This window comes from Dendrobium catenatum, unplaced genomic scaffold (assembly GCF_001605985.2).
Source record: "Dendrobium catenatum unplaced genomic scaffold, ASM160598v2 fragScaff_scaffold_156, whole genome shotgun sequence".
Taxonomy (NCBI): Eukaryota; Viridiplantae; Streptophyta; class Magnoliopsida; order Asparagales; family Orchidaceae; genus Dendrobium; species Dendrobium catenatum.
This window is the reverse complement of record NW_021318618.1, coordinates 4,590,388-4,615,596: the sequence shown is the minus strand read 5'-3', so window position 1 is coordinate 4,615,596 and position 25,209 is coordinate 4,590,388. Positions and strand designations below refer to the sequence as shown.

General features: G+C 36.2%; 1 protein-coding gene across 3 annotated transcripts in view; it reads left to right on the top strand.

The window, feature by feature from the left end:
• The window catches only part of LOC110113404, a 33,142-nt gene extending 8,188 nt beyond the window's left edge, over nt 1–24,954 (top strand). Inside the window, exons 4-5 of one of the 3 annotated variants that reach the window (XR_002305131.2) lie at nt 21,283–24,659; nt 24,778–24,954. Coding sequence is in view for 2 of the 3 variants with exons in the window: in XM_020845976.2 (XP_020701635.1) it covers nt 21,283–24,436 (3,154 nt within the window). In the remaining variant the exon portion in view is untranslated. Of the gene's footprint in view, nt 1–21,096 lie in introns of all 3 variants that reach the window. The other 2 variants (XM_020845976.2, XM_020845977.2) reach the window with 2 other exon arrangements.
• Nucleotides 24,955–25,209: the final 255 nt, after the last annotated feature.

Below are 25,209 nucleotides of genomic sequence, written 5' to 3'. Positions count from 1 at the left end.
ATATCTGACCCGTTTGAAAAAAATGGGTCGAGTTCGGGTTGATCCTTTTAGACCCGGGTCAACTCGGGTTCGACCCGAACTTGATACCCCTAATTATTAGAGCCCAAAATTATACATAGATGTGATATATTTGATGCAGTTGGCAGCAATAGTTCAGTTGCCAAGGTGGGGCCCAAGACCTCCTTTATCACCTGTAGGAGAAGAGGCTTTGGGAAAGGGAGGGGGGAACTCCTTAAGAAAGATGTAAGAGACATTTATTAAGGGATTTAAGTTGTTTAAGGGGGAGATTATGGAGGGTTAAGATTTTTATGTCATGCTTTGAATTTATGTACCAGTTTTTGTGAGGTGTTTGGGTTCCTAATAACTACTAGGAATTGTGGGAGAGACGATTCACCTCTCGGACAATGAATCAACTTGTATCTTATCTTACTTTGCTTGGAAATTAGTAAAAATAACTCTATTTGTGTTATTTCTTGATCTAATTGTAATAAGTTGCTATTTTTTATTTTGTTGTGTTGTTTGGATCATCAAGTCCTATCCAATTGGTATCAGAACAAGATTCAGGACCTATGGCACTGAAAAAGTGGATGCTTTGAAAGATAAATTAGAAGGAGAAGTTGGTCAATTTAAATATGAAGTTGAGGAAAGAATTTCATCCATGGAAGGAAGGTTTTCTAACCTAGAGGGCATGATGGAAAAAATATTAGAGCTTTACACCCAATCGGCAACATCAGAGGCGAGGGCACCAACAGGTGGCCAAGGAAGTGGTGGAAACTCCAATATCGGTACAATGAGGGATGATCGAGAGGTAGAAATCTTGGGCGATAGGGAAAATATACCACTTGAACCGATAACCTGGAGATGTTGGAGGCCTACCTCCCCCAAGGGAGCAAGATCATGCCATCGCTCTGAAGGAGGGGGTATCCCCTATTAGTGTTCGACCCTATCGGTACCCATAGGTTCAGAAAGATGAAATTGAGAGAATGATCAAGGAGATGTTGGAGGTCCAAATCATTCTTTCTAGTGTTAGTCCCTTCTTCAGTCATGTGTTGTTGGTGAAGAAGAAGGATGATAGTTGGAGATTTTGTGTAGAGTATTGGGTTTTGAATAAGGAAACAGTGTTGGATAAGTTTCCTATACTAGTCATTGATGAGTTGTTGGATGAGTTATATGGAGCGATGATGTTCTCCAAGATTGATCTGAAATCGGGATATCATCAAATTAGAATGCTGCCCTTTGACATCCTAAAGTCTGCTTTTAGGACTCATGGAAGCCATTACGAGTTCTTAGTGATGCCTTTTGGGCTTACCTTCCAAACGATTATGAACAAGGCATTTCAATCCTACCTTCGCAAGTTTGTATTGGTTTTTTTTCGATGATATTTTAGTGTATAGTCGGTCTGAGGCAGAGCATGTGAAACATTTGAGGGTAGTGTTAGTGACATTGAAGGAGCATCAACGGTATGCCAGTTTGAATAAGTGTTCCTTTGCACAACAAAGGGTGGAGTATTTGGGACATGTGATGTCCAAATCAGGATTAGCTGTAGATCTTTCCAAGATAGAGGCTATATTGGAGTGGCCCTTACCCAAAATCCTTAAGGAATTGAGAGGGCTCTTGGGATTCACAGGGTACTACATGAAGTTTGTGAGGGGATATAGTTCTATAGCATGGCCATTGACAGAGCAATTGATGAATGATAGTTTCAAATGGGGGGTGACAGCCACCCAGTCATTTGGGCAGTTGAAGAAAGCCATGACAGGTCTCTGTGTTAGCACTACAAGATTTCAGTCAACCGTTTGTAGTGGAGACTGATTCATCAGGTTATGTGTTAGGAGCAATTCTTATGCATAATCAAAGACCCATAGCTTATTTCAGCCAGGTTTTGACCGCTAGGGCCGGGCTAAAATTAGCGTATGAAAGGAAGCTGATGACAATAGTGTTGGCAATATAGAAGTGACGACCTTATCTGTTGGGACGACACTTTATAGTCAGGATCGACCAGAGAAGTTTGAAGTTTTGTTAGAGCAGTGGATGGTGATAGAGGAGCATCAGCGATGGCTTTCCAAGTTGTTGGTCTATGACTTTGAGATCCAGTACAAGCCCGAGCTAGAAAATAAAGTAATAAATGTTCTCTTCAGGCGTAGTGAAAACCCTCAGGTTATTGCTCTATCTATTCCCATGGTGGTGGATTGGGAGGCTTAGAAGCATGAGAGCGAGCAAGATGAGGAGCTGAGTAAGATTAGAGGAGACTTGCTGTAGGACAAATACCTAGCTATGACTCCAAGTGGTCTTTTGTAGCCTTTAGCTTACCTGAGAAGGTGTGGGAAGATAGGACTATGAACTTCATTAAGGGACTACCTAGATCAGACGGGTTTACTGTGATTCTAGTGGTGGTGGACAGATTGAGTAAATATGCCCATTTCGTTCTCTTACGCCACCCTTATCGTAGTGTATGTGGCAGCCACATTCATTAGAGAGGTGGTTCGTTTTCATGGCATACCTGACTCCATTGTGTCTGATTAGGATAAGGTCTTTCTGAGCCACTTTTGGAGGGAGTTATTCAAAGATTCAGAGGACTATTCTAAAGAGGAGTACAACTTACCACCCCCAGACAGATGGTCAGACAGAGGTGGTGAATTATAGTTTGGAGACTTATCTTCGTTGCTTTGTATCAGATACACCAAAGATGTGGGCCAAATGGTTATTATGGGTGGAATATTGGCATAACACTTCATATCATACATCAGCCTAGACAATGCCATTTAAAATTATGCGAAGGATCTACATCATCTGATGCATTATGGGCATGACGACACACCAGTGTCATCAGTGGAGCAGTACATGGGAGAAAGAGATCGAATTTTTTCAGAATTAAAGGAACATCTATAGAGAGCAAAACTAATCATGAAGAAGCGGGCGGATGGACACAGTAGAGATGTGCAGTTTAAGGTTGAGGACATGGTTTATTTGAAGATCCAACATTATAGATAGAGGACTTTGTCTCGACGAGGGAATGAGAAGCTCTCCCTCCATTACTCTGGGCCCTACGAGGTATTGGAGCGCATTGGCTCAGTAACATATCGCCTACGATTGCCACCGACCTCAGTCATCTATTCCGTATTTCATGTATCGCAACTAAGACGAGCCATTGGAAACCACACACCCTCCCCCGCGCTACCGGCCACACGGTTAAAGGATATGAAGTTAGGGCTGTCAAAATTGGGTCACAGGTCGGGTTCGGGTCCAACCCGAAATTGACCCGACACTGTTTAACCCGACCCGAACCCGACCCGTTTTTGCAAACGGGTCGGTTTTCCGAACCCGACCCGCTTCGGGTCTGGGTCAACCCGAACCGCTTCGGGTCTGGGTCAACCCGAACCCGACCCGCTTCGGGTCCGGGTCAACCCGACCCCGACCCGCTTCGAGTGTATTTCATTAAAATTTTTTTATTTAATTCAATTTATTTAAATTTAAATCAAATTAAGGTAATATTTACTTCAATTAGTTTAAAATAAATCAAAATTAATTTAATTTGGACAACATTGTTTATAATTTTTTGAAATATCATTTACTTATTTCATAAAAATCCTTTAAAACTCTCTTAAATTAATTAAAAATGGGTCAAATCGGATTGATTTCGGGTTTCCGGGTCAACCCGAACCCGACTCGGTTTTACAAACGGGTCGGAATCTCTAACCCGAACCCGACCTGGTTCAGGTTCGGGTTGACCCGAACCCAATTTCGGGTTCGGGTCAAATGTTGACAGCTCTATATGAAGTTGATATTAGAACTATTCGAGGTCAAAGGGGTGCGCCAAGGAGACAAAGGGATCATGGAGGTGCTGATCAAGTAGATGGATTTACCAAAATATGAGGTGACATGGGAGCCCCACAGTACTATTTAAATGCAATTTCTCTTTTTCCACTTTGAGGACTGTGACTTTTTTGGGAGGGGGAGTATTGATGCAGCTGGTAACAATAGTCTAGCTGCCCAGGTGGGGCCCGAGAGCTCCTTTATCACCTATAGGAGAAGAGGCTTTGGGAGGAAACTCTTTAAGAAAGGGGGAACTCTTTGGGAAAGATGTAAGGGCATTTATTAGGGGATTTGAGCTTTTTAAGGGGGGAGATTATGAAGGGACAGAAGGGTTAGGATTTTTATGTTATTTTTTTGAATTTCTGCAGCAGCTTTTGTGAGGTGCTTGGGTTCCTAGTAGTTGCTAGGAATTGTGGAAGAGTCAATTCACTTGACAGGGAATCAACTTGTATTTTATCTTGCTTTATTTAGAAATTAGTAAAAACAACTCTCTTTATATTATTTCTGGATCTATTTGGAGTAAGTTGTTGTTTTTTTAATATTGTTGTTTGTTGTTTTGATCATCAAGTCCTATCAATATTTTCTTGTATTTATTATGTTAAAGAATGTAGATATAAATAATGATATAGTTTTTAGAGTTTAAATGGATAATTAAGATGGAGAAAAGTCTTAGGACTCTTATGTGATAAGAAAATATTCTGAGGACTTAAAAAAGAAAATATATAAACATGTCTTAGGTTGATGATATTGTATGCATACAAGAAATAGGCAGTGAAATAAAAAAAAATAATAATAAAAAAAAAAGAAAAAAAAAGAAATAGGCAGTGAAATGTCAATACAAATGTTGGGCATATAAACTGTTTTTAAGATGAATTTGAACAATTATTGAAGTTTGATAATTGAAAATAGATTTGGGTAGTTTGAACATGTACAATAAAGATTAAAATATACACACATTAGATGAGAAAATAAATGTTGAAGGATTAGGAAAGAGAAGTGGATGATCTAATGTAGCTTCGATAGAAATTGTTTAAATTGAGTTGTGAAGATTATGCTACTCAATAAAAACAAGTAGAAAATGGTGATTAATACACTTGGTTTACTAGTTTGGGATGATGATGGTGATGTCATTGTTCTTATTTTTGTTTTTGCTATTTTCTCATAATATGATGATCATTTGACTTCTGTATATGTTTGTCATAATCTTAATGCAAGCTGGGTTAGAATGTCCGAATTTATGGTTATTTTTATAATTAGTTTGTCTAAGGTTGTAGTTGAAGATGGATGATGATGGAATAAGGATGCTACTTTTCTTTCTTATACTCTATTGGGATCAGTTCCTTTTCTTTCTTTCATCTATGAGATTCTTTCTTTTTTTACCACTCTGATATGCCTTGGTTGCACAAGATTAGGGTTTGCCCTAATCTCCCTTCAAGGTGGGAATTTCTCCACCAAATCAAAGTCAACACAAAACAAGAAGGATGAGAGGAAGAACAAAAGAGCTTTGCATTAATCTTCAAGACAAAACAAAAGACAAAGCTAGTCCACTTCGAGAAGGACCAAATCTCCCAAAAGAAACCCTAGAGAAAACAAGAAGGAAAAGAGAAAGAACTTTCTTCACATGCCCCCCAAAATAAGCCCTAATGGCTCTTTTCATACCACCTCACCACTTCCCCCTCTTCCCCAAATTACCCCCCATCATCCACCCTCCAATTTCCCCCCAAAAGCTGGCCGCCCCCCTTGGATCAGAAATTTCAAATAGGTGGGCCCAAGGGGCCCACCGTGGCTCTCCCCCCTTGCTCCCTGGGTTCGGCCGAACCCTCCCCTGGTTCACCCGGGCCGGCTGCCTCCCCCCTCCTCCTCCTGTAGACCCGCAAGGGGTGAGGCTGGACCGGCTCAGCCGGTCTATCACACTCCTCCTTTAAGTCATTCATTCATTCAGTAATTTTTCTTCAAAACCCCTCTTTTCGCTCGCAACTTTCTTTATATCGAATTCATCTTTTTCAACAATGATAGTGTCAAAGTTCCACCATGGCCTCTATGTCGGCTCCCTTTTTATCTCCCATTTACTCTTTTTTAGTTGCACTTGTTCATTGAAGTTATCATGTCATGCTTTTTTATGCAATGTGGCTAGTTTTGTAGTCTTTCTGCTTATTGCCATCTGAGTAACTAATTTTGATTTTTTAAAGATTCATTCTATCCCTATAAAAATATTATTTTTGATTCTGTGTTTACTACCTTTCAAAATTTTTCACTTGTTATTTTATTTTTTGTATTCTATCCGCACTAGGTAGTGAACAAGATTTTATCCTTTTTCATCCAGCTTTCTAGGAGGTCACCGATTTTGGGGGTGCTTCATCACAAACACACATAACTATGGAGTTCCCAATAGAAATTCTCTGGTTACATCCAAGGTTTTAAAAGGCGAAATCGGGAATCGAGGCGTTTTTTCTAAGTGAGGCGAGGCGTAAGCCTCGAGGCGGATCGAGGCGTAAGCCTCAAAACCATTAAAATAAATTAATTTAAAATTTTAAATAATGATAAAAAATAACAAAATATTATGTCAAATATGAATATGAAGATTTGTTTTAAGATAATATTACTGGAATACAAGATTTAAAATAAACTCACTTAAAAATAAAACATCCCCTTCGGATCAAGACCCAAAGCAGGCTCATCATCACTTTGATTGTCTTCAGAAGAATCTTCTTAAGTAATGTCAAAGTCATCATCCAAATCTTCATCTATAATATTTTTTTCTTTATCTCCTATATCAGTTAATATTTCATTAGCTCTAAAATGAAACAATAGTAACATACAAAATAATTCATTATATTTAAGAATACCTTTAAATTTTTTTGAAGCTCCAATCTCACTTTGTTTCTTTCTTTTATATACTTGGGTAGTTGCTTCATTGTCTTCTTTATTGACATGACTTTCTCCTTCGGTTTCAACTTCAGATACATCAGCATTCTTAGGAGTAACCCATTCATCATCATATTGTAGCTCATCAACAAGCAAAGGGTCAATTTCATTCTCAATATTTTCTTGATTTTGCAATTTGAGATGTCTATCTTTCAATTTTTTGTTAAACATAATATAAACTAGTTTGTTCATTCGATCTGCCGCCAATCGATTTCTTCTCTTTGTATGAATTTGTTTGAAGATACTCCAATCACGCTCGCATACAGAAGCCGAACACGTTAGTCTAAGAACTCTAACTGCAAAAACTTTCAATTTAGAACCATCATCTCTAAACTGAGCCCACCAACATTCTACTTGAAGACAAACATAGTATTTTATGAATATTGGTTGAATTAGAAGACTTGAATATAAATATTAACATTAAAATTATAAATACTCAAACTATAAACATACAAGGAGATCGTAACATATTGAGTCTGTCCAAACATTCCATTCTTTAAACATTCCAGTCTTGTAGCATGCTCTAAATCCAAACATTCCATTCTTCAAATGAAAATCCTCAAGTTGATCATTCACTTTTAGGTAGTCTTCTTCAGAAATGAGTCTGTCCATACATGCATACAAACTAGTTTTCACCTCTTTGTCAATATGAAAATCCTTATCATAATGAAATTGGGGATTTAAATAGTACGCAGTAGCATGTAAGTGTTGGTGTAATTGTCGATCCCACTTTTCATCTATAATATCCCATATTTCTTTGTAGGCACTTTCTTGACCACCCAATTATTTTGCAATGTCTTCTTTAGCCCTATTCATTGCTTCATAAATAAATTCCATAGCCGGGGCCCTCTCACCATCAACCATTCTAAGCTCCTTTACTAATGGTCATGTTGTCTTCAAAGCATAATTTGTACTGTGCCAAAATGAATCGTCTTTCATAACAATCTTTTTAACTTGTTTTCCTTCTTGTTTTTTGGCCCATGAACTTTTATCCCACTCTTCAGAAGCAAATATTGCTTTCAAAGGTTGTCTTAACTCCCTGAATCTCTGCAATGTTAAATATGCAGTAGCAAATCTTGTAACAGTAGGTCTAATAATTTCATTGTCAGTGAATTTTCTCATCAAGCTGAGTACTCAAGAATGATTGTATATAAACTTATTAACGAATTTGGCCTTAAATATGGTTGATTTATGTTGAGGCAATTGTCCCAACCTCTCAAGCATCAAGTCAATACAATGTGCAGCACAAGGAGTCCAGTAAAGGTGAGGCCTCTTCTTCATTAACATTCTTCCTACAGCTTTGTATGCACTTGCATTATCAGTAACAACCTGTACTTCTAAGGCATCTCCCACTTCCTCCACAACTTTATCCAACATTTCAAACAATAATTGTGCATCATTTACAAAGCTTGAAGCATCTACTGATTTGAGAAAAACTGTTCCATATGGATTGTTGACCAATAAATTAATAATACTTCTATTTCGAATATCTGACCAATCATCTGACATTATTGTCACTCCTGTCTCAATCCAAGTCTTCTTAACATCATCCACCATTTTTGAAGTTGTCTTAACCTCCTCATTCAGCATCCAAATCCTCAGCTCATACATGCTTGGAAGTTGTAATCCTCTTCCATAGCTTCCAACAGATCGTAACATATTGATCCACGATGGACTCCTAACAACATTAAATGGAATCCCATTTTCATATATAAATCTGGCGATATCCAAACAAACTCTGTTCCTGAGTTCTTTTGTAGCCGTAGGAGGCTGAATATCCCGAGTATTTATGTTTTCCTCGTTATCAATATTTAGCATAAATCTATCCATGGGCCCCCGACTGCCTCGGTCAGAAGAAACTAGATGGCTTCCAGTACTGGAACCTTCATGCTGTGATCCATAGTAAGAAGAGTTTCCTATCATCTCTTCCATATTTCTTTGTGTGACCTCCTTTGTGGTGGCAAACTTTTTTAAATAATCTGTACATTCCTTTTTCACCTCATCAGGTACTTTTGCACATGGTCCCACATTGACATGAGTACAGACTAGATGATCCTTCAACCTCTTAACACCATCAGTTATGCGTTTCTCACAGAAATTACATTTCTTGTAAACTTATCCCTTCTTTGCACCTTCGCCAGACACTTCAACTTGAGTTTTGGATCGGTACCGAGCATGTACTTGCTCGGTACCAAGCGGTACTGGCTTGGTACCGAGCATGTACTGAGCAGTACCGAGCATGTACCTGCTCGGTACCGAGCATGTACTGAGTGGATGAATGAAAGAAAGCCGAATCAGGAGTTATTCAAAGTTTCGTTACTGCATGTCAAAGTCAAGGCCACAACACCGCGTACCTGCTCTTCCGACCTAATCGATGCCTGAACGTTTCCTGCACTCACAACTTCAGCTTCGTTTCTTTCCCTGCGTCGTCTCCTTCCAACTTCGTCTCCTACACTCACGGCTTCGTCTCCTTCCCTCACGGCTTCGCCTCTAGTTCGCCTTTCAATTCTCACAGGAAGCCCTAATCCTATACGCGAATACACGAACACGAATCGGCTGCGTCGTATTTATATATATACCGAAGAAAAAATTTGAGGCGGTGCCTCATACTGCCTCGAGGCGTTACGATCTAATGCGTACGCCTCATGCGAAAAAATCGTAGGCTTCACTGGATGGTTCGAGGCGTAAGCCCCGATACGCATGACTTCTGCCTCGACTTGAGGCGCGACTCAATGCGGATGCCTCGTCCGCTTTTTTAATGGTTGGTTACATTAGAAGACATCTTCAATATTACGAATCAATTCTTTGCTTATATAGCTCAAAATCCTTTAATCCAATTTCAATGTTGGATTTGGTTCATTCTTACACCCATTTTTCTCCTAGAATCCTGCCATTATAGCATCCTGTCAGGAGCTAATCCTTTTCCTAGCTTTAGCTCTGACGATTGCTACTCCTTGCCCTCTTCGGGCCGCCTTCTTTTAATTTTAGATGCTACATTTCCACTATCTTTTGCTTGGTTTAACTTCCAACCACATGTCATATTAGGGGAGTATATGCTTTCATACCAATTATAAGTTTAGGCCATAATATTCAAGGTATTGTTTACTTTAGTTTAGCTCCTCCCATATCAAGCTAAACATCATTATTATTATTTTTTAAACCAATGTTTTTCCCTCCACTTCTGATATGAGATTTTGTTCATTTGTGCTTTTTTTTTTATTCTAGAAGCATGCTAGGAACCATACTTTGTCAGGGCCTCAGCCAATGATCACTCCCTGCCCCTCATTGGACTGCCCTTTTCCAATTTTGGATGCACAATTGGTAAAATACACTTAAAAAAATAAAAGAAAATTCATGAAGTGAGAAGAGGAGATGCTAAAACCTGATGTCATAAGTTGTTGGAGAGAGAGTTTTTGTTGTAAGTGAAAGAAGACCATATGTTATAACTAAGGCATTTTGATTACCAAGTTTGGAGAAAGAATCTCTTCCTAGGAGGAGAATCATTATTCTCCTCACTTAAATTTTGCATATTATGTTGACATGATAGATTAAAATCTTTCATTCTATTTAATTCTATTCGGATAAGTGGCATAAATGATTTCAAAAACTTATAAGATTGTTTACCTATCAATTGGATGCACCTAAGTTTTTTTCAGAGGACAGCTCAATAGCTTGAGAAGGTAACTGCTATTTCAATAAATATAGACTTTCTAATAGCTTGAAATTAATATGGATACTTGATAATATTTATAATATGTTAAAACATTTTGATTAGTAAAATATATGAGTAAAATTAGTCTTTTAAGATGAATTCTATATCTCATGCGATCAACTAGATTTTTTTTTGACATATTTGATAAATGATTAAATTATTATGAATATTGAGGTAGGGAGGGAAGCTCCTCAGATTCAACCCATGCCTTGATTATCTTACCGGGAAGCTCCTCCAATGCAAACAATGCCTTTATTTGTCTTCATCCCTTTTTATTGTTAGAAGATCACACATGTCTCCTTGATTCTGAGAATGAATTTGTTGTAAATTGGTTGTATTGATATTTTATTTAATGACATTTATCTAATTGTTTAATTTAGCAACTTATTTACACTGAAATCTTATTTGTAGTTTAGATTTGCTCATGCATGTCAATGATGCAAAATAGTGCATGCCATGGAGCATGTTGTGGCACGACGTATATACGATGCTATTTGCTTGGCGCGGCACGGCGCATCAAAATAGCGCGTGCTATTTTCGTCATGTATGAACAATAGCGTATGGCATAAATGGCGCGTGCTATTTTGTTAACATTTTATAAAATTTAAATTATAAATTATAATTAAAATTTTTTAAGGTTTACATATTAATATCACAATTAATTAAACATCAAATTTATAAAACATCAAAAACTTAAAGGATTTAACTTTTTTGTAGGATTTAAAGCTATCATTTTTGCTATTTAGCAGGATTTGCTCCACAGGTAACTTTGCGTTGTGGTGCACCATTTGCCATTGACAAGTATAGATTTGCTTTATAACCATTATGGGGTGATTTATGACTTGTTTAAATTTTCTTTTAATATTTTCAAATAAATCTGTTGTAAGTTAGACCAGTTTATTGTCACCCTTCAGGCCATTCGGCAAGTTAAATCATGTCTTGAGAGGAATGGGAAATTTATTCTTTTTTTGTTCTTGTCATACTTGTATTCTACTTTGTTCGCTCATTCATTTTTTATTTGTTTTGTATTTGACATGATTAGCAAGTAGACCAATGGCAACTTCCGAAGTACATTTTAGTGCATTCATAGAAAGCAACCTTTTGCAAAGGCGATATTAGGACAGGTGTGAGATAGATAGATCAGTTGTCCAACTAAATATAATTTTTTTCCAATGTCAACTCACTGCGGTTGTTTCCACTTTCTGACTTAATTTAGTTAGAGTTTCACATGACTTGCAGTTGATTTTTTTTCTCTCTCAAAAGATCCATAACATCTTTCTATTGAGAGATAAAATCTTTTGTTTTTTATGATTGTGCAGCTTCTATGCCCAAAAATATTTGAGTTTGCCGTGTTTTTTAATTTCAAAATTTATAGCGGGTTTTACCCAAGTAATTTCTTTCATTCATTGTCATCATCTGGAACAGTTATATCATCAAGATACACAATAAGAATTTCAATTTTTTCACCACTAGAATGTTTTATGAAGAGTTTATGATATCTTTATCTTTGTTTATAACCCATTTCATATATTATTTTTATAAATCTGCTAAAGCATGCTCTTGAGGATTATTTAAGAAAATATAGTGCTTTTTTCAATCTGCACACCCTATTTTCTATGAAAAAGTTGTTGAATTAAGGTGGAGGATCCTAGAAACTTATTCAACATATCATGTAAGAAATTACTTTTTGCATCACATTTACATGAACCATCTAATGTTAGTAGCTAGAGAAATTGTGATTTGAATTGTATTCATTTTAACAACATGGATAAATATTTTTTTGTTAGTCTATTTCATAAGATCGGGTACATATTTTTTGTTACTATCGTTGCTTTATACTATTCCAGGCTTCCATCTACTTAATATTTATTGATGAAACTCATTTGCATCCTATAAATTTTCTCTTTTGGTAGCTCAACGATCTCCTAGTTGTAATTTTTTCTTGGACGTTTTTCTTCTTCTATGATATTCTTCTAGTTCTTATTTTCTAATGCCTCAAATAGGATTTGTAGAATTCTAATATGCTGGAGCTAATGTTTATTAAGAAGGCTTTATGTGTAGGAAAACAATTTTGAAAGTAAGTGTACTTGATTATCATATAGAGAGGAGAATATATGGTAATGAATTGATCATTATTATGGGATTTACTTGGCAGTGGTTTACAGAATTGAGTTTGTTGGAGACTTTAGATGAGCATTTTCCTTTTTGTATAAACCTAAAGTGGGCTAGTGATGGGTGCAATGTATTGTTCTTGTGTTTGTATAGTTGGGGTGTTAAGAATAGATGTTGAGTTTATCAAAATTTTCTTCCATTTTGTTGCTCTGCCCCTGAAGACAAGCCTGAACAGAGAAACTTTTTTTTTAATCAAAAGTGACATCTTTTTAGGTGAAATTTTGTTTGGTGCTTGGATGACAACGTCTATGCCCTTTTTGATGGATGAATATCCCAAAAAGATACACTAAAATGCTCTAGGATTAAGTTTACTCTAGTTTTGTTTTGGATGTGAACATAAAAGACACCCTACAAAAAAATCTTTGGAGAAAGTTTTGCAATTAATTCCATAATGAAGGTTAATATATTTTTTCCCTAATATCCATTTGGAATTTGATTTTGAAATAAGAGTCCTTGTGACTTTTAGGAGGTGTCAATATTTTCTTCTTAGCATCTTATTTTATTGTGGCAGTCAGGGCATGATTGATGAATAGTAAATTTTTTTATTGAGCAAAGAAGCTAAAGTTTTATTTACATAATCTTGAATTTTACCAGCCTTAATTTTTTAATACAACAACAACAACATCAAGCCTTTATCCCACTACGTGGGGTCGGCTACATGAATCCTTTTTCTTCAGTGTCCTATTAAAGATCAAATTCTCGTTTAAATCTAATAAAGAATGGTCATTCCTAATATTTTCTAACCAAGTCTTTTTAGGTCTACCTCTACCTCTACTCGCCTTAATTTTTTAATGCTTGCACTAAATTGATTTTTTATCATATTAGTAAATATTTAAAGGTTATTATTAGCATTAAATTTTTGTTTGATAAGATATGCCTATGTCATCCAAGTATAATCATCAACAAATGTAGCAAATTCTTTACTTCTAGAAATATTAGTAATTTTTTAATGTCCTCAATTATAGTTTTAAAGGAGGGGCGTCATAGTTGATATGATGGTCCAAATGGTCTTTATTCAGAGTAGAGGATACGTGCTTATTGTCTTCAAGTAGGTATAATCAATCATTTTCTCTAGCATGTTTAGTTGTTTTCTTCATAGAGGTCCTGACCTGCACAATACAACAATATCAAGCCTTTATCCCACTACGTGCAATCAGCTACATGAATCCTTTTTCTCCATTGTGTTCTGTTAAGAGTAAAATTCTCAGATCTAATAAAGAAATGTCATTTCTAATATTTTCTAACCAAGTCTTTTTAGGTCTGCCTCTACCTTTCGTTAACATAGGCCAAATCTAATACATCTATTCTCTTAATCGGTTCATCGGAAGGCCACCATTTTATGTGACCAAACCATCTAAGGTGGCTCTCTCTAATCTTATCTGCCCTGAAGCTACTTCAACCTTTTCACATATATGCTCATTATGTATCATATCTATAAGAATAAAGTCACTCATCTACCTGAGCATCCTCATATCTGCAACACTTCACTTTATATTATGCTTCTCTTTAATGGCCAACATTCTGTGCCATAAAGCATTGCAGGTCTAACTACTAGCTTATAAAATTTTCTCTTAAGTTTGAGTGGTACTTTTCTATCACACAACAAGCCCGATGCATTCATCCACTTCAACCATCCAACTTGATTTCTATTAATAATATCCCCATCTATTTCACCATCACTCTGAACAATAGACCCAGGATATCTAAAACGTGTACTCTTATTAATGACTTGATCGCACAAAGTCACAAACCTACCACTAGATCTATTACTACTAAAACTACCCTCCATGTATTCGGTTTTAAATCTACTCAAACGAAACCTTTAGACTCTAAGGTTGACATCTATAATTCAAGTTTACCTTCAACTCCCTCTTTAGTCTTATCAACAAGAAGAATATCGTTAGCAAAATGTATACCCCAAGGAACATCCTCTTGCCAATCTCTAGTAACCATGACTATGGCAAAAAGATATGGGATTAAGGTTAATCCTTGATGTAATCCAACTAAAATTGGAAAATACTTGGTCAAACCACCTTGTAGTTGAACACAAGTAATAGCTCCAACATATATATCCTTAATGACTTAAATATATGCATTATTAACCCCTCTCTTTTTTAGAACTCTCCAAAGCTTTTCTCTTGGAACTTTATCGTATGCTTTCTCTAAATCAATAAATATCATATGTTATTCTCACTAAACTTCTCCATCAAATCTCTCAATAAATGTATGGCTTCCATAATAGCCCCGCCCGACATGAATATAAATTGATTTTGAGAAATATCATTATCGCGTTGTAACCTATGCTACATAACTCTCCCCCAAAGTTTTAAAGTATGACACATTAACTTAATTCCTCTATAATTCACACAATATTGTGCATCATCTTTATTCTTAAAAATAGGAATCAACACACTCATTCTCGACACATATGGCATCTTTTTAGTCTTAGTAAGTCAAGAAATTTTTTCATCACCTAAGCATTTCCACACCTATATTGGAATATCATCAGGTCCAACAGTTTCCCACACTTTATTTTCTTTAAAGCCTCTCTAACTTCAGTTTTCGTAATACGCCGATAAAAAAAAATATTTATTTTCATTTAGAGTGCTAAGGTTACCAAAGGCAATTATATTTTCACAATCTTCATTGAAAAGCTTAGTAAAATATCCCATCCACCTTTGTTGAATATCCTCTTCTAAAAAAAGGCTTTTTTAATCTTTATCCTTAATGCACTCCACTTGAATTAAATTTTTACTACTTATATCTCTTTGTTTGATTAGCTTTTACATATATAATTTGCCATCTTTAGTATCTAATATATTATATAAATTAAAGCTAAAGTCTTTGCATCGCATATTACTTTTTTAAACTCCTTATAGGCATCTTTAAATATTTCCCAATTTTCAGAGGTTTTACATCTAAACCAATTTTTATAACAGAGCTTCTTATTTTTTATCTTTGCTTGAACATTTGATTTCACCACAAATTATTTTTACTATTAGAAGCTTTTTCTTTTGATACTCTAAGCACATCCTTTGTAACATTATTAATAGTACAAGCTGCTATTTCTCACATAACATTAGCTTCCTCATGCACTAATAAAATCTTAAGATCGTGAATCTTACTCTCAAAAATATTCTTGTTAGAGTTCTTTAACTGTCACCATTTAATCTTAGAACAACGGTTTACTATATTTTTCATATTATGTCCTTTTATTTTAAAGTCCAAAACTAATAAGAGATGTTAAGTACATAGACTTTCACTCGAAATAATTTTACAATCTTTACATTCTAAACGATATATTTTTCTTACAAGAAAATAATCATTCTGAGATGTACTATATTCCTTCTTATAAGTGATGAGATGCTCATCTCTTTTCTTAAATGAAATATTAGCAATTAAAAAATCATAAGTTAGAGCAAAATCTAATAGTCTTACCACCTTCATCAGTCGCTCGAAATCCATTGCCACCATCTATGTCGCACCGATATGGATACAGCGACACAATACGGACACGTGACACGTCAATTCTTAAAAATAAAGGATACGGGTACGGCACGGACACGTCATTATAATTTATAAATCATACATAAAAATTAAGAAAACAATCAAAGCATAATATTTGAAATTACAAAAAATGAAAGCAACATCATTTGTAGCTTTGTGGCTTATAATATCAAAATAAAAGTAAGCATTGAATGTCTAGTACAACAACAAAAGCATAAACATAAATTGTCTAGCACATGAAGTTTCAAATATTCAATAGAAGGAATGATCTGATTAGCTGCTTCAGTGGTTTTTCTTTGAAGTTCTATCTCATCTTCAATAAATATCATAGCTTCTAATTCAAGCTCATAAAGTAAAAGATTAGCAATTTTTAATATTCCCATATCATCAAGTGACTCAAATCCATATCGGAAATGAGAGAACCTCGCTCGCAGTCGCGGAAGTAAATACGACGCGTCTTTTTTTTCAGATTTTTTTGCTTTTCAAAGGACACGTGTATCCGTATCGGATACGCGTTTCCTTTTAAAATTAAATAGTATTTTAATTGGCTACGACAAACATGTATCGGTGCCGTATTGGAGGCGTATCCATGTATCGGTGTATTGGATACAACACGCCGTCATAAATAGGTGTATCGGCGCAACATATGCCACCATAAATGCTTTTAAGATCCTCTATCTCTCTACGAACATGTCCATTTAAATCTCCCCCAATAAACACTCTTTCTGCATGAGTTATGTTTTGTATAAATTCTTCAAAGCCATTCCAAAATTTTAATTTTAAACACATACCCAAATCTACTTGAGGATCATAAGCTCTTATAATATTAATAATCTTATCATCAACAATAATCTTTAAAGTTATAATTTTTTCTCAAATTTTATCAATTTTTACAACATTGTTTTTCAAACTCTTATCTATAATGACACCTACATCATTTCTAGTAAGACTTCTACTATAATACCAATGTTTAAGCCATAAATTATCAATCTCTTTAGCCTTCTCTCCCACCCATTTAATTTTATGAGTGTATAGAATATTTATCTTCCTATGAATCATAATATCAATTAATCCCATTAATTATTGTGAGGGAACCTACATTCCAAGATCCCAATCTATTTTTAGTTTCATGGACTGACTTCTATGCCCACATCCATCCATGATGTGGGAACCCTTGCCTATTTAGCACTGCATCCAGGCGCCCATACAGTTACCCTTGCACACTTTTCACTGTATTCATGTCATACAGTGCGTCGTTTCCAGGGAACGCCCCAGCATATACACGATGTATTAAATGATTCATATCATGATTATTCTACAATTTTTATGCTGGTTATCTAATATCTAACGCAACCCTCTACTTTTCTCATTCAGAACTTGGGACTTGGCAATGACTGTGTTGGTCCTGAACTGCACAATGATTAATAAAAAATCACATTGTAATTTTGGTATTTGGTGAGTTTATGATTGACATAGAATTTATTTCTAGGTTAAGAATGTGTAGCACATTGTTTAGAGTGAATTCATGGGAAATAAGAATATTCTCTTGAACTACTAGGGGTGTCAATTTCAGGTCACGGGTCGGGTTCGGGTCGAACCCGAAACTGACCTGGCACTATTCGGTTCAACCCGAACCCGACCCATTTTTAAAAATGGGTCAGTTTTCCGGACCCGAACCCGACCCGCTTCGGGTCCGGGTCAACCCGACACGACCTGAATGACCCGTTTCCAACAAAAAATGGCTAATTTTCAGGTCAAAAAACGGGTCAATCTCCTCTTTTCGAGTAAAAAATGGGTCAATCTCGGGTTGTCGGGTTAAAATCGGGTTTTCGGGTTAAAATCGGGTTTTCGGGTCAAAATCGGGTCAATTTCGGGTCAAAGGGTTAACCCGAACCCGACTTGCGAAATGCTGAATCCGAACCCGACCCGTTTCGGGTTCGGGTTGACCCTAACCCGAAATTTTTGGGTCGGGTTCAGGTCGGGTTTTCGGGTCGTGTCAAATATTGACACCCCTATGAACTACAATAGTGGTTAGGAAGCCATTGAACAACTAATTTTTTTTTTCTATTGTTATGATACAATTTGTAGGCTTGGAAAACATTGAGAAGATTTGTCATGTGATTGGTGACTCTTGAATTTGTTATCCAAGTCTAGGGTTGGAAAACATTGAGAAGATTTGTCATGTGATTGGTGGCTCTCAATTTTGTTATCCAAGTCTAGAGGAATTTTTTGAGGCATTATAAGTATAAGAGTTAGAATTTATATCATTTTAAGCCAGTGAGCATGACTTGGAAGTTTTTTGAGAAAATTAAGGAAATTCCATAGCTTGTTAATTTCTTTTGAGTTGAGCCCTTCTAGTTTAATGAGATAAACATACACCCTTATTGGCCTTCTTTGTTTCCACAATAGCCTTAAGAGTCTTCCGTAGAGTTTCATTATTTCTTTTCGGTATGCTACTTTTTCTTATAGTAATTGCACCACATGTTTCTTTTGGGAGAATGTTTTCATCTTTCCTTTTGGCATGATTTAGTGTTAACAAGTCACTTACCTTGCGATTTCTGCAGTTTTCATGGTTGATGTTTTAGTGTTCAGAGTGTCGAGCATTATCATCATTTTGTATTATTCAGTTCTTATAAGTGAGAAGGCCACGTTCTATAAATTGCTTGAGAACCACAACATCATCGCCATATTTTGTTTTGAGATTTTGATAGTAATCTAGTTTTAGGCAATAAATCTTTATTGCATTGAGATACATGATAGAGACATTCTTTCTCTTGGTTGTTGAAAGCTTTTTCTTGATCTCATTGATGAGTGTAACATTTTTAACTCTTCAATAAGTCTACTTGACAGCTTTTCAAATATCTTTTGCAGTTGTTAGAAACCTATGGTCCACTGATTTCAGTTGTCATGGTGTTCTATAATCATGACATAACCATATAACCTACTTCATCCAAAAGTGTAAACTTTGGTTCGTTTAGATCCCAAGGGGGTTAATAAGATGACTAATTTTTCCCTCCTTTTAAAAAAGTCTTCACAATTCAATAAACTTCATGGGGTTTCTTCTATTCAAATGATACGAGATTTGTAGTCCTTATAATTTCTTTTTGTCTGATTTTACCATTCAGGATTGTAGACTCTTTGAAAGGTTAGTTGAAAAAATCAGTTATGATGAGGAAACTAAGAATGAAAGAGAGGCAAAATAGATGTTGGAAAGAGGACCTTAACCTTGCACTGATATCATATAGAAAATAAAAAGTAGCTAGAAAGTTTGAATTGTTTATTCTTGTTATGGGCATTTATAAACAAAAGATGCCTATAGTAATTAGGAAATTATATAATTCATAAGGAGAGAAATGATTATATTAAATAGCCACTGAATCTACATAATAAAATATGTATACATACATTCTATTATAACAACAACAACATCAAGCCTTTATCCCATTACGTGGGGTCGGCTACATGAATCCTTTTTCTCCATTGTGTCCTATTAAAAGTCAAATTCTCGTTTAAATCTTATAAAGAAAGGTCATTCCTAATATTTTCTAATTAAGTCTTTTTAGGTCTACCCCTACCTTTCTTAACATAAGTCAAATCTAATACCTCTACTCTCCTAACCGGGTCATCGGAAGGCCGCCTTTTTATGTGACCAAACCATCTAAGGCGACTCTCTCTAATCTTATCTTCTACTGGAGCTACTCCAACCTTTTCATGTATATGCTCATTTCGTATCCTATCTCTAAGGGTAAAGCCACTCATCCACCTGAGCATCCTCATCTCTGCCACACTTAACTTAGTATTATGCTTCTCTTTTAATGGCCAACATTCGGCACCATAAAGAGAATGTATTCTAGCACTAAATACTCTTCCAAGTCATTAATCAGTGGGAGCCGACATTCCTATTTGTTTCCGCTACAGTTGATTTTTTTTTTTCTAGCAAGTCATTAGTCCGTGGTATTTTGTATCCTCAACAATTAGATTTGGAGTTTGCAATTAACACATGAATTCATCTTTTTATTTATTGTAAATCAAAAGTACAAGAAATCCAACTCATATAATTATTTGACAATCAATTAAGCCTGAGAAATCAGCAGGAAATTGAAAACCACTATAAATTTAATTGAAGTTAAATCTACACAAAAGAAATCGCAGCCCTCTACAATACTCCCTTCTTTGAATATATCAAGCTACTGCAGGAATCTTCCAACCCATGAGCTCTAGAGATGGACGACCATAGCAACCAACTAAGAAGCTATTGCAACTTGCTGCCATCGTATTAAAATTTCTGGCCATGTTATTTACCACCTAATCAACAGGGAACCCATAATGAATCAAACGAAGACATTAGGATAATAGAGAATAGATCTCATTCTCGTATGTCACATCAGCACATTTAAATTAAGTTAAAATTATAGAGTAAAATAACTATGAAACAATGAAACTGAACTATACTTTTTTGGATTGTTTATTTGCTCGATGCTGAAATGAAATATCCATATGCTCTATTTTCTTAAATAAAATCATTTTTGTATGAATTACATCCAAACTGATTATTCAACGTGCAATTGTGGGGTCAGTAATATTTCTTTTCACTTAATTCTACCAAACAAAACACAAACCTAGACATGTAGTGACAACTGCAAAGAGAGATTGGCCTTTGGTGTAATTATCTATATGACTAATTAAAATCATCTTAAGGTTGTAAGAGCTTGATGTTTGTGTATGTTTAGAAAGCTCATTCATGATTTTAATGTATGTTCTATGTTAGGTTATGATAGCTGCTTTATGTTTTAATCAGACATTTTTTTAAAGTGTTTACCTTGATTTGTATTGGCTAATCTTTTTGTTCTTTATTCCTTTTAATTTTGGAAGTGTGTATTGGTACTCTTGAGATTCTGTATTACATACTTCTCACTTTGTTAATAATTTCTATGTGAAATTTTCACTCTCCCGAATTGTTCCTGCAGGTCACGTTTTTAGAAATTATTTTGTTCAGATTGCTTGCAGTATAGTAACTAGTTTTTTGTAGTCTGAAGTTATATTCGACGTTAGGGGATATACTTCTTATGGTTTGCAAGTAAACTATACTTGAACAAGCAGTGTGTTTCATCCTGGGCAGTGCATCTTACATGACAATTTTTTTGCAATTATAGCAAAATGGATTGCAATAAAGAGGAGGCTACCAGAGCAAAGGAAATTGCTGAAAACAAGATGCATAGCAGGGATTTTGTTGGTGCAAAAAAACTTCTGCTTAAAGCTTTGCATCTTTCACCAGATATTGAAAATGCATCTCACATGCTTACTGTTTGTGAAGTGCATTGCTCTGCCGGAAGTTTGGTTAATGGTCAGACAGATCATTATGGAGTTCTTCAGGTAGAGGTATCAGCTGATGAGGCATTGATTAAGAAGCAGTACCGCAGGCTTGCTCTTCTGCTTCATCCTGACAAGAACAAATTTGCAGGTGCTGAAGCTGCCTTTAAGCTGGTTGGCGAAGCATATAAGGTATTGTCTGATCAAGCAAACCGACAAGTTTATGATTCAAGAAGAAGAGTGCAAATGAGGGTTGCAACTTCATGGCAGCCTTCTCAGAATTCTAGAAATGCCAGAAGGTATACTGCTCCTACAATCAATGTTTCAAAAAATCAATTTGGCGGATTAAAACAGCAGGATCAGCATCCACCATCGTCATTCTTTGCTTCACAATGCTTTTGGACAATGTGTGTTTTCTGTAACAATAGATTCCAATATTCTCGCTCTTGGTTAAACAGAGAGGTCCAATGTCAAAAATGCTTCAAGAAATTTTTTGCATTTGAGGTGAGTCCTCAAAATGTTCCACCACCTGGATCAAGTTCTGGGTTCAACTGGAGCCACACCAGTTCATATGAGACGGCTGTTCCTGCTCAGCACTCTTATAATCATGGGAGCCAAACTAATGCATCACAACCTTCAAAACCTGTATCTGCTAATAAGCATGAATATGGCTCTGGAAACAAGGAGGAAAGAGCTAATCAGAAATCTGTAAATACCAAAATGGAGAGTAAGCCTTCATCAAAGCCTTTATCTGGTAATTCACGCAGGATGAGAAATAGAAAGGTGGAAGTAAACTCTACTGATTCAGATTCTTCTGCTGAAACTGAGTCCATTGATAGTATTTCGGAGGTAGATCCAACCGTCCTTGATGGTGGGTCAACTAGCGGTAGGTATCCACGAAGGTCAACACGATCCAAAACTAACATCACTTATAAAGAAGATGAAAGTGAAGATGATGATATTGTGTCTCATTCTAAAAAATTAAGAAAGGTTGGTTCATTCGGCATTAAGAACAAGGACACCTCTTCTCCGGTAGTAACGAATGGTGTGAAGATGAAAACTAGTGAGACTCCTATTCCTGAAGATGGGATCAAGAGGGAGCTGACAGACGACGATCCTTACAAAGATAATTTACCAGGAGTGAGTTTTCAAGAGAGAGGAATGATGCCTGAAAGCAAGGAAACAGTTTGTAAGAAAAATGAAAAACAAGTTAGAGCAAGTTCAACAACTTCTGCTGTTGGTTCAAGGTCTAGAAAGCCACAAGCTGTATCTTCTTTCTCTTACCCAGACCCAGAATTTTTTGACTTTAACAAAGAGAGGCATAAAAGTAGATTTGCTAAGAATCAGGTCTGGGCAGTTTATGACGATGATGATGGAATGCCTCGGTTTTATGCACTGATTCAGAAACCTTTTGGTCCAGGCTCCAGACTGCAGTACATCTGGTTAGAGTACAATCCTACAAGTGCAGCTGAGAATGCTTGGGTTGCAGCTGAACTGCCGATTGCTTGTGGTAGTTTCACTCATGGAAAGCTCTGTAATACAAAAAACCAGCAAATGTTCTCTCATCTGGTTTTTCCAGAGGTAAGTATAAAATATATATATAGTTTCTATCCAAAGAAGGGTGAGGTTTGGGCCCTTTTCAAGGAGTGGGATATAGGATGGAGTTCTGCCGTGGAAAGACCCAGGAATTATGCATATGAAATTGTTCAAGTTGTTTCAGATTTTGCATATGGTACAGGCATTACTGTCTGTCATCTGGCTAAGGTTAAAGGATTTCGATATGTGTTTGCTCCAGTTCATGATGAGGGAAACACTGTGATACCATCTGGGCAATTGCTTAAATTCTCTCACCGTATACCTTGTTATAGAATCCGTGAAGAAAGAGAAGGAATTCCAATAGATTCTTTCGAGCTTGATCCAGCTGCTTTACCTGAGAGCTTTGTGAAGATCACGGACACAGTTAGTGTTGATAATGTTGAAGTTTTGGATGCCAAGTTCGTTGATCCTGCGACTGTTGAAGATAAACTTGCAGGCACTGCAGTTAACAACAATGGCTCGAGGCATAGGCAGAGTGTCTTTGAAACAGGTAGCAAAACTACCAGAGGCCAAGTTAGTGGAAATTCAGGTGATATTCTTGATAAATCAAATCAAACAAGAGAACGGCCTGTGGATTCAGAAGCACGTTACGATGCTGAAAATAGAAGAGGTGAAGCTATTGGACATGACAAACAGGGTCCTGCTAATGGAGGTGCAGAAAGTAATGACGATGATGAAGATTTTAGCTTTAATGAAGAAGAGTGTACCAATGAAGAAGAACGTTCCAAGTCAAGTTTTTACAACTTTCAGGATGTGAGAGCAGAGGAAAATTTTGAACCGGGTCAGATTTGGGCACTTTATAGTGATATAGATGAATATCCCAAGTACTATGCTTGGATTAAAAAAGTTGAATGGGAAGAGGCTGGCTTTGTTAGTATCAAGTGGCTGGAACACGCACCTGAGACAGAAGAGGAGAAAATCTGGGCAAAGAATGGCCTTCCTTTTGGCTGTGGGAGATTCAAAATTGTTTCGGGCATCGATCAATTCGATACAACCGATGCATTCTCGCATATGGTGCATGCAAAACCAATCAAGAAAAATGATTTGTATGAGATATATCCAAACAATGGTGAGATTTGGGCTTTATACAAGAACTGGAGCCCTTTGTGGACCTCTGAAAATATAGGAAATGCTGCCGATTACTTTCTTGTAGAGATCATCGAACGGAATGAATCTGTGATAAAAGCAGTGACCTTAACTAAGGTCAAAGGTTATAATTATGTTTTTATGCCTGAAAAAAGAGGCGTAGCTGACGTTGAGATATCCATCAAAGAACGCATGAGATTTTCTCATCTGATTCCTGCGTTTCGATTAACTATTCAAGAATCTGGGAAGCTAGAAGGTTATTGGGAGCTTGATCCTGACTCAGTTCCAAAGATCTTATTGACCATGGACTCTTAAGTTTCATTTTACGCCCTGTACTAATTAGGTGCAGAACTAGAGTATGAAGAAGATGCCTAGGCTTTTTTCATTTTTTTTGTTTTGGCCAGTGGGATCTTGATAAATTCAGCTTCTTGTTCTCACGGTTACAAGCTTCTTGCATATTTCTGGCATCTTTTGCACCAGTTTTGAATCTGGAATCATCTTCCTGGCATTTCTGCTTCATATATGATGATTTCTGGAGGTATGGCGGTTTCGCACTTATAAAAGTCTAATAGTTGCAATGTAAATTATTATTAAATACTAAAACCATCAGCCTGTGCTATCAATTCTGAAAATTTTTATGTGTATGTATGCTGTAGGTCTACCTTTTTAGGTTCCTTTTCTGATTCTGGTTGCTGCTGTAATCTTCTGGTCAAGGTAGAGCAGAACTTACTGTATCTTGGGCAACTTGACTCAGTTTTCAAAGCCTCCTGCTTTGTTTTCTCTTTTTTCTTTTTATAAATATTTGCTCGTACAGGTTAGTAATTGCTAGAAAATCGCGTTTAAAAAAGCTCCGTAGTCCTAAGGAATGCGCACTTGGCTTTTTAGTTACTGAAGTTCTGTTTTCCTGTGCTGCAAGTTTCACCATCCACTGTTGAAGCTTTTTTCCTTGCTCTTACATAACTTATTTTGATTTTTTTTTTTCATTTATGTGGTGATTTCTGTGATTCAAGCAAGAAAATTTACAACAGCTTATGGTCCATTATATATGTTTTATTATCCTCATCAGGATATTCTCAATGATTTTTTTT